The sequence below is a fragment of the Brachyistius frenatus genome, unplaced genomic scaffold (genome assembly GCF_029030835.1).
Source record: "Brachyistius frenatus isolate BFR_SWC_R1_liver_20210118 unplaced genomic scaffold, ASM2903083v1 Contig_82, whole genome shotgun sequence".
NCBI classification, from domain to species: domain Eukaryota; kingdom Metazoa; phylum Chordata; class Actinopteri; family Embiotocidae; genus Brachyistius; species Brachyistius frenatus.
In genome coordinates, this window is record NW_027210681.1 from 931,131 (window position 1) to 949,388 (window position 18,258).

Here is an 18,258-nt window from a genome sequence, read left to right on the forward strand (position 1 = left end):
TGAACCAATTTCAGTCTTATTGATGATAAACTGGCTGAAATTCACCACAAACAGAAGAACAGTGATTCTGTAACGTTTCTTAAATGTCCAGTGTTTCTTTCTCCTCCAATAAAAGAGCTTCATCAGATCTGGCAGCAGAATAAACGACAACAGCTGCTCATAATCTTTCTCCTCTCGGCTGTTACTTTATCTCTTGTATCTGGGTTTCCACTGATGACCAGCTGCAGTGCAGAGAAGACGTGTTGGAGGTCATTTAGAAAGTAGAGTCTCTGGTACGAAGCTGTCACTGTAAAATGTCCCACTCAGCAACTAAATCTAAATTAAGCTCAAAATCAGCCTCTAACTTATACATTCATCTGGTTTGTCTTTTCTGATGAAATCACCCTTCCAATAAAAGAATCATTTAATCGTATTAAACAGGAAAGGAGCAAGAAAAAAGGAAGTCAGGAGCCGACAAGCACCGAGAAAGAACAAGAGAAACAGCGCTAGAAAAGATGGGCGAAGATGACGAGGAGGAAGAAGGTCAACTCTTATCTCATCTCCGGCAGCTAATTGCAATGAACCTGCCTCTCCGAGCGGTCATTAAATCCTTTTACCTCATATTTTACACCTCAGCTTCTACTCCACCTCTGTTCATTTCCAGGTGGCACCGACTCCCTCTCGAAGCCTAATGATGCCCGGCGCCGTGACATTGTCAGAGCGAGAGGAACGGAGGGAGAGGGGCGGAGACGGAGGTGGCTGAAGATGAAAGTGATGGAAGGATGAAGGGAGGAGGAGGAGGAGAAAAAGGTGAGGGGATGAAGAGGGAGCGAGGACAAGAGGCCGGTGGATGAAAAGGGGAGAAAAAAGACAGAGGGAGGAAGAGGAGGGATGTGAAAAAAAGAGGATGACAGGGAGGTGTGCAGTGGATTCATTAATCACAGTCCTCTCCGAGACACTCTGGCCCGGCTGCCTCTTCCTCTTAATGACTGCTCTCGGTTGGTGTGTGTGTGTGTGTGTGTGTGTGTGTGTGTGTGTGTGTGTGTGTGTGTGTGTGTGTGTGTGTGTGTGTGTGTGTGTGTGTGTGTGTGTGTGTGTTGTGCGTCGGGTGGAGAAAGGCGTGTGAATGTGTTTTTCCTCTTCCAATCAAACGTCCGGCTCTGATTTAGAAACACTGCAACGCCGCCATCTACTGGCTGAACCGGGATTTACACCTTTACAGCCACAAGCGCAGGAAGTGGAGAAAAGCATCGCTTCATGATTTATGCATGGTGAGGTGGAAACATGAAATGTGGTCATGAAAGTTGGAAGCAAGCGATTATCAAAAGCATCCGAACTGAGAACGGAAAAAAAATGTAAATAACTCGAGCCCAAAAGGATGTAAACAACAAAAAAAAAGGGGGTAAAATGCTGAAGTAATTCCACAGACTGAATATAGTGTTTGTAGCTGCCGCTGCAATACCAGCGAGTGCCACTAGAGGTCGGCTCCAAAAAGCCTCCGGCTCCATAGACTCCCATTCAACTTCTCTCATCAAATCCAAAGTGAATAAAATGTGTCCATCAGTTATCTCGGTGTTGTTAGCTAAAGTCACTCCTTCTTATTAGTCAGTCCAAATATGGTCACTTCCTGCTCCAAAATATTTTGGATTTGGTGATTTGATTTCTCCAAATCCATTGAACTTAATTTCCTGCATCTAAAGGGTCAAATTGTTTGCTGGAGCTGTTTTCATGTGTGGTGATTACAGTCGACTCTACTGTGTGTTTAACACATGAAACTTGTCCAACTTGTTTCAAAATCTTAAATTGAAAACTAAATTTGTTAACATCTTTTTCCAGCTGTCCAATATTTTAAATATTGTTGTTGTATATTACTTATTATCAAACCTGACTTTGAATCAAAACCGAACTTCTTTTAAAACCATGAGTTATGCCCCGAACAGCTCCGACCTGACTGAACCTGCTTCTCCGGAAGATGCCAGAAGTCCGAAGAGTCTCTGTGTCTGACTCCCGTCAATAACAACAACAACAAAAAAAGCAATTAAAACAATCACCATAGAAGAAGAATCGATGTTGTGCCGAGTCAGCGACGTGCACTCACCGATGTTGTACTCCTGCACTTTGTTGACGTAGCTGTAGATCGGCGAGTAGCCGAAGAAGATCAGCATCGCCGGCTCTCCGTCGGCCAGCTCCACCACGTGGGCCGTGTGCCCCTCCAGGGCGTGAGGAGGCGGCGGCGACGGTTTCCGCGGCGACCAGGTGCGCCGCGGCACGTTGAACACCCACATCTCGTCCGTGACGTTGGTCGATCCGGCTTCCAGCTTCCCGCCGAACATGTAGATGTCGTCCTGCGCGAGAGAGAAAAACCTGTAACGGTGATGTCACAGTGTCCCAGAATGCACCTCAAGGAAAAGAAGCTAAACCACCACCGGAGGTCAGCAAAAACATTTTCAGAAGGTATCCAGTCATCCGTTTAAACCTGTTTTTATAACCACTGCTGGTTTTTGAAAGGGTCAAAGGTCAAGAATCGGTATTTAGTAAAAAAATACAACATCGGCTTTGTCCTCAGGAGAAACTTTTGCTGATGCAGCAAAGTATTTCCCTTCGTCCCCGTTCGGTGTAACGAGGAGGTTTTAAAGTTGAAGTCCTGCTGTCTACAGATCATCGTCATCCTTTCATAATCTCTCCAATGGTGGCTTATTTTATTTTTTCCAATTAATTGTCTATTTAATTTGTGAAGCTTATCACAGTTTACACAGCAGGAGGTTTTTGTTTAATTCGCTAATTTTTCAAAGGTGGCAAATCAGTCAGGAAGCAGTCTGCCGTTTAATTCGAGAAGCCGCGGCGAGAAAATCTTTGGTTTTCTAATTTGTTACAGGAGGATAATCAATATGAACCAACTTATTAGCCAACAAACCGTCGGATCGCTGAATCCCGACTGGATATCTGTCAAATACCGAAAGGCAGCTGAGAGACGCGGAGGTGATAAGTACCGTGTAAAAAATGAAACTGTGAAATACGTTCAATTTAAGGTGCAAAAACTCTGCACGGACAAAATGTAATCAATAATCACAAAGTAATTACAGACATCCATCTCTGATGCATAACAACATGATCTGCTCTACAAAATTAATTTGAAATCATAATGACTTTTAATTTTTCTGCACCTCCAGGCTGCAGACTCGTGCATCCAGATTGGAGTTTTGAAAGTCTGAACAGGTAAAAACACACTTTCTCTGTTGAAATCTGGATCCAAACTGCATTCGGAGCCGATTTGAAACGTGATTCCTTCGTTGCCGTAGCAACGCATGCAGATAGGTCGCTGATGTCTGGACACACAAAATCTGATCTGTTCACTTGCAAAATATGTCCTGAAGATCTAATTAGAGAAGAAGATAAATCTGAATGGGAGTCTATTGGAAGAAGAGGTTTTTTTATTTAAATTTGTTTGGAGCCAGCCCCTAGTGGCCCTCAGCGGTATTTCACTTTAAAAGTACTTCTGTATTGACCCGGAGACTGCATCCATTTCTACATGAACTCTATGAGCACACACACACACACACACACACACACACACACACACACACACACACACACACACACACACACACACACACACACACACACACACTTCTGTGCTGAACTGAACTCCAGCGGCTAAAAAGAAAAAAGAAAAAATAATGGATTTGACATTTCACAGATAACTACATGAATCTGAGAGCTGTTTGACTTCCAGATACTGAAGAAGAAATCATATCAAAGCTCAAACATCTTGGAGAAACGGGGATTAAATAGGAATATTTGCAGCTTCAGTGTCTTTGTTTGCCGTCGAATTAGAAACTCTGAAATGTGTGTTTCAGCCGCGTTACCTGGTGGAGAGCCAGCGAGTGTCCGTATCTGTAGAGAGGACCGCTGCTGACCGGCACCACGTCCCAGGTGCTGGTCTCCAGGTTGTAGCTGCACACAGAGAGAGAGGAGCAACGACTTAGAGCTACAACACACACACACACACACACACACACACACACACACACACACACACACACACACACACACACACACACACACACACACACACACACACACACACACACACACAAAGAGGCGAGTCAGATCGGAGGCCGCTTACTTCAGCACCATGTGGTAGTTGGAGTAGTTGAAGGAGTAGCCTCCCACCACCCACATCAACCCAGAATGCACAAGGGCCCGGTGGGACGCCCGACCCAGAGACTGAGCGGACGGTTTGACGCTGGGCAGAACCCAGAAGGCCTCGGTGGACGGGACGGAGAGAGAGCAGTCTGGACCTGAGGCGCACACACACACACACACACACACACACACACACACACACACACACACACACACACACACACACACAAAATTCTCATCGCTGTCAAATTTGAAGTTCTTATACATTTTTCTGCAAGTTCTGGCACCCCCTACTGGTAGTATCAAAACATTGCACCATATATATGACTTGAGAACACAAACTGCACCTGTTAGCAGGAGGAATTTGTTGTTGCTGTTTTACAAACAAAATGTACATATTACACTCAACAGTGGCCAAAAAATAAGTTACGTATTTTAATATATGATATTCACATTTTCCTGTAATATTTGTCACTTGTTTATCAACATAGAAACCATATATTTTCAGAACTTCACAATTATATATAACGACATGAAAGGTGACATTAAAAGTGACGAGAAATGTCGACATCATTATAAAAGCTGAATTTAAGTTATATTTTGGACAAGTTTGATGTCATGAAAAAGAAACTGACACTGAAAAGTAGACCAGGGTAATATATTGATATTGAAATGTAAGCGTGGATATCATTTTATGGATATTGTGATATTATTTGTGTAGTTTTTTTTTTTACTGTTTCAAGGCAACATTACAGTAAAATAATGTCATTTTTAAAACTTGTTTAAAGATTGTTCTATTGTATTATTTGCCTTCACTCACTTAGTCATAATATCGACATTACTGAGGATTATTTATCAAATACATTATTGTTTAAATGTATTGTAAAAGCACCCATCAACATTTTTGCACTGTAAATATTGAGATATGCAGTTAAAAATAGAAAGATATTGGATTTTGTCCGGCCTGATAGAAAAGAGGAGTCGGTAAAACAAAGAGAATCGATCTCCTCTGAACTCATCAGCGGTGCTGCTGACAGATGAAAAACCGGTAACCTTGAAAATCTATCGACAAGTCACTCATTTGACTTTAAAAAGCACATTAATGTGTTTTATATTAAGAGATCATCAGACAACAGATTTGCGGCCCGCACGGAGGATAAAAGCATCGGGGGTTTGTTTTGTTTTTTTTGTCTGATGAAATAAGGAGTCGTTTGGAGAGAAGAAGGAAATGAATGAGAAACGCTCGATCACGAATGCAAAGTGCATTCAGATGCAGCCGTTCTTCCTGCAGACGAACGGCCCGACATGCTCTTTTCATTAACACAAAAACATATTTTATTTTTGCTGGCAGTTGCTATGGCGACCTGTACCTTTTTTTTTTTTTTTTTAAATAAGCCACTGTTTGTGTATCAGATGGCTCCTCTGAGACCAGACACATGTCCCTACGCCTTCAGCCTCAGCTTGTTTTTTAATGAACGATTGGTCACTCCTGACATTTAAATAATACGAGGTTAAATCATTTTAGACGCTCAGATTATATAATAATATCAAATTGAAGTCTTTAGACCAGGCGGCTGTAAAAGTAATTTCTTCGTGAAAACCACATTTCTGCATGAAATCCTCACAAATTAAAAGGAAAAAAAAAAAAAAGATGAAGAAACGTGAACGCGACTGCTGAATGTGAGTTTGCAGAATAATTCACCCGCAGACTTTCATATTTCTTCTTATCAAATCAATTTGTTGGGAGAAATATGATCATCTGAATATAGAATTCGAAGGAAATTCCCTAAAAAAACGTCATTTTTACAGAATTTTTGTTGATGATGATGTTTTTCCTGATACTTCTTCCTTTATTATAGTTTAACTATAACTATATAATAACTGGAAATTTTAAGAACAAAAAAAAAAGATGTTTAAAGGGAAGAAATTGGCTTTTTTTTCTGATCACACTGCTTCTCTTTGTGCTTACATCATCGATCCAGGAGAGGGCAGCGCTGCACCATCAAAACAAACTACACAGTGAGTTCAGAAATATTATCATTATTAATATTATTATCATTATTATGTAAAACTAATACTGTATCTGAAGCACAGACACAGTTTGTACTGATTTAATTACACCCAAATTTCATCTACAGAACGACATAATACTGATATAAATGGTTTGGAAATGAATCTGTGATTATTGCTTCTAAAATAGAAACTGTAATAAAGGATAAAAAAATAAAAAACTACTTTAACATGAGAAAATTACCAAAAAAAATCAGCTCCACAATCGCAAAAAGTTGTTGAGTGCTGATGACTAAAACATAAAAAACTAAAATCAAAACCGGATCAACTGGTTTATAATAATAATATTAAACCAGGCAAGATTTTGTTGGTTGTAAACAGGAGAGTACCCCCCCACACACACACACACACACACACACACTTTTCATTCCCTTTTCACGTTAATAATGAAAAAAAACAGAAAACATCAAAGCGATCCTGGTGACGGGCATCGTGGGAAATGTGGTGTTTGTTTTGAGACGAGATAGAAGTTGCATTGACTTCGTTAGTTGTGACCGCGAGTCTTTTTTTTTTTATCATACGTTGGCTCTTTATATGATGAATAATCAGTCACCAAAACTTTAGCCCAGTTTTCGCCTCCACCTGCATACGTTTATGTTCAAGATGCTCCGTGAACACACGATGAATGAATAACTGAGCTCTTTAAAACCTTCCTCTCATCTCTTCTCTCCACGAAGCCCGGCGAGCCTCGTCTCGCCTTTCCGGCTGCACCGCGGGGAGGCCAAAGACTCCTCCGTGAAATCCTCACCGATGCGGCTTCTTACCTTGCCAGCTGTCGTTGCAGACGCACAGCTTCTCCCCGGTCAGGTCGCAGTAGCCGTGACCCGGGCTGCCACAGTTGCCTCTGCAGTACGGGATGTCGCAGGCCTCCCCCTTCCAATACTCCTCGCACTCGCAGTACACGCGACCCGCCGCCGAGTTGGCCGTGCCGCATCGGCCGTGGCCCGAGCAGTTGTTGGGACACGAGTTTATCCTGCGAGGGGAAAAGGGAAGCAAAGTCTTGGAGGTTGGACACGTCCACGGGAGAGGAAACTTCACTGGGACTGGTACTATTTTTAGATAAAGCTCACAGCCTTCAAATGAGACTGGAGGCCTCATGAAATCTGTCGAGACGACCACAAAGGCTTCTCTCGCGTATTATATATAAAATGTACAACATGATTGACATCCATAGTGGCATAAAGATGATATTTTTAAATAAATATGCAAAAAATTAATTAAAGCTCCAAAGATGAAGATTTGGTTTTAAAAATAGAGACTGTCCTCCTTCAAAAAACGTCCCCGTAAGTCTTTTTAGGACCCAGAGTTACGTTTTAGAGTTAAGTGCCCTCTAGTGGTCATACGATATAAACGACAGAAGTACTTTTTTTTTTTTTTTTACCTCAAACCATGTCTTTATGTCTTAATGTCGCAAACTCACAGTTGAGGAGGAATAACTCTTTCTGTAAAGATACGTTTAACCTTCACATTGTGATGCATTTGAACATATATGGATTATTCTTTATGAATCAATAAAAATGCAGCAAAGAAGGATCGAACCCACGATGCTGTTGCATACAAAACAAAGAGAAATATAGTCACGCAGTCGTAGCTACGATGGAAGAATAATTTAATAAATTACCAACATTTCAAGCCATGCCGTTTTCTTCGGGGTATTCAAACATTGGTAATTTATTAAATCCTTCCAGCATCATGCCTACGAGTGTCGCAAATAGTTTTCTTTCACGCTTCAGTGCCGCTTTGTTCGTCTTCTGTCCCGCGCATAAAAAACAGGAAACACAACGAGCAGCTGCATCCAACACAGCGTTTTTGTTCGAGAGGGTTCGCACACTTCCAATGTTGTTTTTTTTTCTTTTTTTTTGAAGACGTCCACCTCTCGTTCCAATCAAGCCCGAAGGCACTTATCGTAAGTGGCCTCGGATAAAAGCCTCCGAAGCAAACTAATTATGAGAGATGGAGCAAGATAGACCTCATTTTAAAAGAGATAAATTATAGATACAAGCTTTGAAAAGGGAAAAAAACGACACAATCGAGGACGGAAAACCGGTCGCAAGAGGCTGTGAGGAGCGTTTTAAATTTTTTTAAAAATGATATTACACATAAAAAATTACAAAAAAATTAAAAAGCTTTGAAAGACAAAATCTTCCAAAACATCAGATGGTAAAAAAGAGATAGAAAGATTGAAAGTCAAGGAGCCAGAGGCAGAAAAAAAAAAAATCATCTTTTTGTTAATACAGAAAGCTGGTCTGCTACTGTGACAAGAGGGTCGTCATGACAACCTTTATCTCCTCTCACTGCGTGTGTGTGTGTGTGTGTGTGTGTGTGTGTGTGTGTGTGTGTGTGTGTGTGTGTGTGTGTGTGTGTGTGTGTGTGTGTGTGTGTGTGTGTGTGTGTGTGTGTGTGTGTGTGTGTGTGTGTGTGTGCGGAGAGCCTTGAGGCTGCGTGACTGTACGCCGACTGTCCTCCTCCCATGTGTCCAACCTGCCACGTAGCTTTTTTTGTATAATTTTTCCATCATGGCCGTCACTACGGACACAAAGCACTGTGTGTGTGTGTGTGTGTGTGTGTGTGTGTGTGTGTGTGTGTGTGTGTGTGTGTGTGAGTGACAGGCGGTGACATCATTGAGGTGTAACAGAATGAATTTGATTGCTCGTCAGGATAAACGAGTATTGATCTGTGGAGACGTGAGCAGGTGAAGGGACGTACGAGTAGGCGACGCTGAAGCCCGTCAGGTTGTACGCGGCGTCGCTGAAGAAGTGAAGCAGAGCGTAGCCGGACGTCGTCACGACCTCCGGGACCGTCTCGTTGCCTCGGCTCTCCGGCACCACGAGTCCACTGAGACACAACACCACAAAAAAAAAAGAAAAAGAGAATGAAGACAGACAGTCCTCCTCCCTCCCTACCAAAAAAAAAAAAAGTAATCATAATAAAAGGTTTTACGAGACGCTCTGGTACTTTATGGACGCCGGTCTGAAAAAAAACTCCACTAGAAATATGACAGTGATTAGCCTGAAACAAGATTGCATTTGTTTGATGATGTTCTTCAGTTTCAGAGCTGCTGCAGCTTTTATTTAAGCAATATTACACGAGATATAACAATATAATGCTGTTTTTACTGGTTATAGGCCTATTAAATGTGAATTCGGGTCTCTTTTGGTCGCTACGAGCACCCGTATCATAACACCACGGATAGTCACGCACTGACAATCCTAGCGACGGCTAGCTGGATTGTTTTTTTTATAAACACATGAAATAGTTCTAAAATCTCCCATCAATATCTTTGTTCATCAGATATCTTTGTTCCAACCAGACTGAGCTAGCTGAGCAGTTTAGTGTTTCTACGTGTTGTATTTATTCAGTTTCAGACTAGAAATCCTCTCTGTTGCTAGGGTCGTTGCTAAGGGTCGGCCTACTTCCCGGAGTAGAGAACATTTGCGTATGTGACATAAGAGTGATTGTTTTCCAGTTTCTTAGTCGTAACCCGCGTGTTGCCGTGGAAACGTAGATCGCGTGAACAAAATAATTGAAAACATTTTGATTATGTGTTTTATTTAGTTGGTAACTTGTCGTATAATCGCAATATGACACCGGAGGGTGTGTTTTAACGTGATTAATGGCGCAGCGGGACCGAGGTGCTTATACTCTTGTTTACACGTGAAGAACGGAGGCTTTACTTAATGCTGCTACACAACTCAAACGGCCGATTTTGTTTTTTCTTGGAAAAGTCCAAATTGGCTCTTTTCATCGAGCAAGTAAACTCTTAAAGGGAGATAAGCCTCAGAGGATTAGAGGCAGTGGGAGGTTGGTCAATTTATTGTGGTATTACTGTTTTTAATGAATTTGTGTGAGATGAAAAAACACCACCCACACGGAAAAAAAAAAAAAAGAAGTGCCATTCAGGGATAAAGTGAGTAATTTGCAGTATTTGTCCTCCTATTATCGCCGTATTGTGGTCCGACGGTAATTACAAGGCCCATTGTTTGGCTCGAGCCATTTGACTGCAATAATGTTTTATTTTCTTTGAAGCGGTGGGTCAAAAAAGGCTACCCGAGTCGTTTCCATATTTTTTTGTTTTCCCCTCCGTTCGTGAGAAGCAGGCGCTCACCTGAAGACGGCAATCAAAGGGGCATAAATGGAGTCTCCGTCGTAGACGTACATGTGGTCCCAGCTGCACTCGGTGGCGAAGTGATTGAAGCGCAGCCGGAGCGCTGCGTTGGGGCTGCGACAGGAGGGAACAGATGGGGACAGGACAAAGACGCACTTGATGAATATATATTACCTTATATGCCTCGTGTGATTCTGGCTCCTCAAAAGGTGTCGCCGCTGTTTATGAAGTCTCCAGGTAAGATCAGAAATTGACACCTCAGGGACTCGTGCACCTTCAGAAAAGCTTTTTGCTCTATTGAAGTGTGTCCTTTTATAAATAGGAGTCTCCTGGAAGCTGCAGTTGTTTACATGCACACTATTATTGAGTGTCCTGGTTTTGTCTTTTGCACAAATCAAATCTTTTTTTCCCTCGAGTTTTTCCTTTCCACTGTAAAATGTTTTTCCTCCTGTTAAAAGGGAGTTTTTCCTTTCCACTGTAAAAGGTTTTTCCTCCTGTTTAAAGGGAGGTTTTTTTCCTTTCCACTGTAGAAGGTTTTTCCTCCTGTTAAAAGGGAGTTTTTCCTTTCCACTGTAAAATGTTTTTCCTCCAGTAAAAGAAAGTTTTTCCTTCCAGCTTGCTCATGTGGGAAGTGCTGAATTATTATTTTTTTTTCCTGTACAATGTTCCATGAAAAATGACGTTTTATTTGTGCCTGTACAAAGCGCTGCCTCCGACCCTTTAAACATGATGACATCACAAAGGGGGTCTAACCGCCAACGACTCTCTTAACATCCCTCATATTTCTCTCTTGGTCATGAGCACGTCAATAAACTTCATGTAAAATGAAACAACTTCAATTTGACTTGCGAGACCATCTAATGCCACTCATGAATACAACTAGCGTGACTTTATTTAATATTGTATAAATATGTCACTGAGCCACGGCTGTCCTTTAATATTTCCCAGGAGATCGTGAACATCCTGCAGAGGGCAGGTGACATTTTGATGACACGTGGTTGGATAAAAACGTTACTCACTATCCTTCTATCAACCAGGTGCACTTGGTCTTGTACTTGTAGTTTACTGGACCATCTGTGAGGAACCCGGACAGGTCCGTTAACCTGCAGAGGACACGGAGGGGAGACAAGACAGAGTTAATGTGATATTTAACCACGTTTGTGTGCTCAAAATCCTCAAGAATCAGCACGTCAGCGTTTTTGTGGCCTTCTTCTGCCCTTAACATGAACATTTTAAAAAATAAAATAAAGATGTATCGGAGTGGAAACTTTTATCTCGTGACCTCCGACGGGACAAAGAGATTCATTGAGACACGAGGGAGGCGCTCCGCTGGTCAGACCACGGGACGTCTCGTAGCGGCGACGGGATTTACTGTTTACTGTCCGATCAAGATTGACGCGGTCACACGAGAGCCGAGATGAAAAGGAGAGGAGACGGTGGTGGTTAAAAACATGTACAAACAACATGTCGCTTCCAAAACCAAACTTCAGTCATCTGAACAAGCAGAAGAAAAATATTCTTCCAACCAATTCTAATCAGAAGAGTTTAAACATAATAGTAAAAGTGTATATATTATAAATAAATATGATCTAATACAATGTTTTTGGCTTCACAACATCACGTGCACCGAGCTCATAACAACGTTAATAATAATAATAATAAAGTTTCTTTCTCTCTTAGAATCATAAAAATATCACCTTTAAAGTTACAACTCGTGTCATTTCATCCAATAATATGCAGCAGGGAGAACGAGTGTCTCAGGGCGAGCGATAACACCTGCGAGCATATAAAACACGACATCGCTCTATTGTCAAGGTAAGACGGTGTCGTTGCTATAGCGATCCCAACACGGCATATTATTCACGTGGCGATTGTAATAACTCCCATAATGGTGTGTGTGTGTGTGTGTGTGTGTGTGTGTGTGTGTGTGTGTGTGTGTGTGTGTGTGTGTGTGTGTGTGTGTGTGTGTGTGTGTGTGTGTGTGTGGAGAACAGCGGTCACACTTGTCAATCACACAAGTAATCCCCTTCTAGAGAGAGAGAAGGTGAAAATGGACACACACACACACACACACACACACACACACACACACACACACACACACATCACGGGCAGTGAAGATGTCGCAGCCTGCCTCGGGTTGGACAGTATGTTACGGTCATTCAGTGTGTGTGTGTGTGTGTGTGTGTGTGTGTGTGTGTGTGTGTGTGTGTGTGTGTGTGTGTGTGTGTGTGTGTGTGTGTGTGTGTGTGTGTGTGTGTGTGTGTGTGTGTGTGTGTGTGTGTGTGTGTGTCATTTTGGCTCACAGCCAGAAACAGAGAATTAAACTTGTTTTTATTGTTTGTTCTGGCGGGTACCAAAACAACAACAACCATGAAAAAGGATAAAAGACATGTTTGCAGATAAAAAAAAATGTATTGAATCACAAAAGGAGATATTTCAGATAAAAAAAAACTATCTATGATCAGACAGTTGGATTATTATCTGGGCTGACGTGTGTCTGCATTAAAACTGACAGGTTTTTTTCTTTTATTGTTGTTTTTTTGGGGGTTGGTTTGGCCTTGTTGTGTTTTTTTGTAGTTGTTCTTTACTCAAAATCAACGTCCTACGGTGTGAAACATAAAAAGATAAAACAATACAAGTATAAATATGTAACAATAAAAACAGTAAAACAGACACAGTGATGCTTAACTGCAATATATATATTTATTGTGGGGTTTATTAAATATCAGCAAATAGTGAATGATCTGTTTTCAGATGGGTAATTTGACTAATTGTTTCGGCTCTAAAGAAGTTTGATATTCATTAACTTCGATGAGTAAAAGTGTTTTTTTTAGGTTTTCTAAAACAACAAAGCGACTGTAACCGACATTCGACCTCCCGGTTTGACTCGGATACTAAAATTAAAAAGGATTGTTTCTTAATAAATAGGTTAAAAGGGAGAAAAACAAAGCCTGTGGAAAATAAATAAATAAATAAAATGTTTTTGTTTCTGCGGGACGAAAGAAAACCGATCGGGACGGCAAACAGATTGCAGCACAGCCGGACAACAGGCCACAAGCAAACGGCAACAACATGCCAATAAACCAGCACACACACACACACACACACACACACACACACACACACACACACACACACACACACACACACACACACACACACACACACACACACGCTTCAGAGGAGGTAGAGACGAGATGAAGAATAAGACTTCTCCGTGTCCGTCTATAATCCCAGATTAGAAGACAAATATTCACGTCTGACTTTTATTGATGACGATGATGAATGTTGTTTTTTGGGGGAGTTTTCTTTGCAGCCGATGATACATGAACTCCGGTGACGTCTGAAATTGTTCCTCACAAGATCTATTCGTCTTTGTTCTCGTGTCTCGTGTAACCGCCCCGCTGTTATTAATGCTCACATTTTTTCTCAGAAATGATAAGAGCACATCGCTCATCCCATTTAAACAAGGTCACCGTGACAACGCTGGAAAACTTTCACTGAGAACTTTGAATGGTGATGACGCACATTTATAAATGTCAATTTAAAAAAAAAAGACAAAAGCAGCTTCCATTATTGGATGTTTTACATAGAAGTGAACGAAAAGGTGGCAAATGCTACATCCCAACAATTTACTGGATATAAAAGAGTTCGTAGCTTCAGGTCTGTAAAATGGTTCTGATCCAGAAGTGTCTTCAGCTGCAATACCAGCGAGTGCCACTAGAGGTCGGCTCCAAAAAGCCTCCGGCTCCATAGACTCCCATTCAACTTCTCTCATCAAATCCAAAGTGAATAAAATGTGTCCATCAGTTATCTCGGTGTTGTTAGCTAAAGTCACTCCTTCTTATTAGTTTTCTGGAGGTCCATCTGAAAATAATCCCTCATTCATTAGAAAAGAAGATTCAAGAAGACCTGTTTTTGGGGGCGTGTCTGTTTGATTGACAGGCCTGTGGTGCAGTCAGGTTACAGCTATCGGTTGGCCGGGATGTAGTATCGTCAGGTTTCCAATCAGATCGGTCAGATCCACCGCTGGCTCCTCCCCCAGCTCGTCCAAATATGGTCACTTCCTGCTCCGAACCGCTCCGAACTATTAAAGATGGTGACGGACGTCACTGATGGTTTTTGCATTGGTACTTTATATTTTAAACTCCAGCTGGATGAGCGCAGATAAGACAATCAGAACAAACATGTTTCAGGAACAATTCCAGCTCCACACGTTTTGCATTTGCTGCTGCTAACAATGGAGTCTCTCCCAAATGAGTCCGGGTGAGACGCTGCACAGGTTGCAAGTCTGTCACAGACATCAGACATATGGACCGACATCCACTCACGCTCAAATCCAGTCCAACTGGCAACTCACAATATTCAATTAACTAAATCTGCATGTGTTTGGACGGCGGGAGGAAAAACGGAAATCCTGCGTGCACTTGGGGAACAAAAAGTCCGTCAGTCAGACCAGTTTTACAGGTTGTGTTTTTTTTTTTTACATACGTAAACAACAAATCAGGCATTTTAAGAACTTTCTAAAAGTATTGTAAATAGTTGAAATCGATCGGGAGCAGAATTCGCGACGAATCCTCGGCGTCTCTCCTCCCAGATTTCTCGGGAAAGTGAAAACTTGTGTTCGAGCCGAGTGGATAACGCAGCGGGGGCTCGGCCCGTCTGCCAGAACATGCGAAAGGTGGATCCGCATCCATAGTTAATGTGGAGCTGACTGGAGATGGCCTCCTGCAGGCCCGACAACTTCAATCTCCCATTAACCCCCCCCTCCCACCCAAACAAAAATAAAAGGCGTAGAAGACAACGCAGTCGCTGGAGGTTAGAAACCGAGGACGGCCGACCCGTCCAGGAGTTCATCTGTCACAGAAAAGCTGCATGAACACACGAGGAAAAACCGTGAGAGGACGATGGCGGCGGAGGAAGACGAGATAAAACAGAGACGGGGACGAGGTGTGTATGGAGGAAGAGAGTCCGGCACCCTTTGAAAAATTCATCTGCACCGGGTGAATAATTGATGCGGCGCAGAAAGACGGATGCATGAAGAAGAGACAAATGGATGAAAGAAGAAAAAAAAGAAAAAAAAGAAAAGGAGGCAGATGGAGAGAGAGAGGAGGAAGAGCCCGACGTCTGCAGGTAGAGGTACAAATCTCCCGTTTCATGGCTCCTAAAGGTCCTGCCCCTCCCCCACACATTTAATACCGTCTGTCTCACACACACACACACACACACACACACACACACACACACACACACACACACACACACACACACACACACACTAATGGAGAGCTCGAGCCCGTCACTCACCTCCTCGTCTATTCCAATAAAAATTATTATTTTAAAGCAGCATTACTCACGACTTCCTCTTCCTCTGAATCTGCTTCTCCCGAGTGCACTTTTATCACCAGACTCCATGTTTCCAGGTTCTGAGGCTGCAGCTTCTTCTTCACTCTCTCTCCTGTGATTGGTCGGTTTGAGCTGACTTCAAATTAAAAGTAACATCATTTTAATCCTGAATTTAAAAATAAATAAAACCGTCCTGGTTTCACCGGTGCAGCGCCGCATGGTTTATGTTGGTCTGTCGGTGTCGGTTCTGCTGAATTCATGACTTCTCGATAGTTCTGCACTTTCAATTTTCCATAAATTCTGTGAAAATGTGCCATAATTTACGGGACATTTGTGCAATGTTTCATGTGTGATGTTTGACAGGATTCCAACCTGCTTTTGTTAGGCTTGTATTTTATTTTCTGTTATGCTACAAATGCATACGTTTTTTAATTAATGCTACAATTAAGGTATCAGGTTGTACGAGTGCAGCTGCAGTCGTGAAGCACCTGAGACTTAAACATTTACTGCAACGAAAAAACAGTTGCAGTAAAACGACGGGCGATAAAAAGTTGCAACATCGGAAGAAGAAGTAAAAGACTGAGGAGCAAAAAAAAGAAGTACCAGAAGAAGAAACGTAAAACATGAATCCGAACGCCAGCTGACTTCTTCATGTTTATGTTCCTCTGCTGCTGTAAACAATTTACCAGCTGTTCAAAGTTCAACATCAAGATTCATTTCACTGCATCTTATTTTATTACATTTTATTAAAACCCACCCTGCTCATTTAATAAAAGAGAAAACACGGCATCTTTATTAACTGCAGCTCCCGGGAGCACTCGGGGCCGGACTGGTGCCACCATGCGGCGCCGCCACAGCTCACGTAATCAGCATATTTAAGATTTAATGGGCTTCAATGGTCCCGGTAAGGGGAAATCGAATTACACCGGTGTTAGCTTTAAAGGAGTGACAGCAGCAGCGAGCGGCGACGCCCCGACCATCTTCCCTCCCACGACCGGACTACAGAGTGAAGCAGACTGTCGGATCTACTAAAAAAACAAGAGCAAAATGAAGTCACAAGTGGAAGTGACAGGTCGGCGTGTCTTACAGGACGCTTGTATTGATTTTCTCCGACTGCCGGACTCCACGACGGGATCGGTGACACATTCATACGAGAGGGGAAACGCACACCGTAAAAAAAACAAAACCAACCACAACCACAGACAAAGACGTTCAGTGATGGCGTCCAGTCAGCTGAGTGACATCACCACGGGGAAATTAAACAAATAAAAACACGCACACATGTTTGTGTTCAATTCGGAGGAACTGTTTTCATTCTCAAACTCTTTCATCATCAGCCCGAAACCCAGACTGTAGCACAAAGACAGGAGAGCTGTCCAGAAGGTGATGACTTCACTTCGCAAATATGTTCTCCCTCATGAAAAACATACCAGAACAAAAAAAATCATAAAAGTTCACAGGCTTGAAAATCCTCCAAGAAAAACACCACTCCTCGACTTCATACTCTTGGTTGACCATATTTAGGAAACGCAGCTCATGGCAGTGACTCATTGGAATACAATTCACAACACAGCGGAGTTCCCTCTCAGGCCGGTCCAAACCTTTCCATCAGTTTAAACCTCCTGCTGCAGCGGCCCGACTCCACTCACCACCGCCGAACACACCACCTCACAAGTACGTTAATTCGTTTAATTAAAAGTCGTATCATCGTCTTCAATCTGCCATCACATTCACATAAGAGCCAACCAGAATTAGCACCTGGCGGTTGTATGCACCCGCTCACCACTCTAGTTGTATCTTATATGTACAGCACTTCTGTACAAACCCATATAGATAATGACCTCACAATGACCTTGACCTTTGACCTCCAAACTCTCATCGGTTCATGTTTGAGGCCGAGTGAACAATTGCGTCACATTTGAAACAATTTCTGAACAGGCGTTCCCGAGATATCACGTTCACGCGAATGTGTCGAATTGGGGTCACTGCGACCTTGACCTTTGACCTTTTCCCGCCAAAACCTCACCAGTTCATTCTCGGTGTGAAGCGAATGGTTTTGCCAAATTTGACCAACTTCTCTCGAGGCGTCCTTGAGATATTCCGCTTAAGAGAACGGGACGGACGTTTGGTTTCAGCACATTTGGTGTTAAAAAGCTGCTCTAAGAGTTTCAAAATGAGCCCGATAGATCTACGCTCAGCAGAAACAATCCTCCGTGGAGAAAAGATAGATCCACGTATTCATAGAGTGAATCTGGGTCTGATAACGCTGCTGATGATCTATAAATACTGCACGACTTCTAAATCCTCAAAGTTTCTAATCGTCTCCGGGTTTAAATGTAAATTTGACTGATTTTTTTATGCGATCTCAGATATTCTTTACATCTGCATATAAATCATGTGATTGCATTGTTTTGATCTCCTGTTCGACTATTTAAAGCAGCAAAGCCGTGCTTTATAGAGGGAAGAATAAATATTTCCTCTGTTGGGAACCTTTCTGAAGATCATGTAAGATGCTGAAAGTGGATTATCTCCTCGCTGATGTACAACACCAACAACACAAAGGCTTTTCCCATCTCGTATAATATTCCATCTGGTAATTCAGTGTCCTT

The 18,258-nt window shown here is 42.3% G+C and overlaps 1 protein-coding gene across 6 annotated transcripts in view; it reads right to left on the reverse strand.

Moving 5' to 3' along the window:
- The window catches only part of atrnl1a (attractin-like 1a), a 199,049-nt gene that overhangs the window by 165,880 nt on the left and 14,911 nt on the right, over positions 1-18,258 (reverse strand). For all 6 annotated transcript variants that reach the window (XM_069709300.1, XM_069709299.1, XM_069709302.1 and 3 more), the window contains 7 exons: positions 11,320-11,403; positions 10,301-10,414; positions 8,902-9,030; positions 6,960-7,168; positions 4,106-4,280; positions 3,846-3,933; positions 2,078-2,324 (listed from right to left, as the gene is read on the reverse strand). In XM_069709300.1, the coding sequence (XP_069565401.1) occupies positions 2,078-2,324; positions 3,846-3,933; positions 4,106-4,280; positions 6,960-7,168; positions 8,902-9,030; positions 10,301-10,414; positions 11,320-11,403 (1,046 nt within the window). The remainder of the gene's footprint in view (positions 1-2,077; positions 2,325-3,845; positions 3,934-4,105; positions 4,281-6,959; positions 7,169-8,901; positions 9,031-10,300; positions 10,415-11,319; positions 11,404-18,258) is intronic.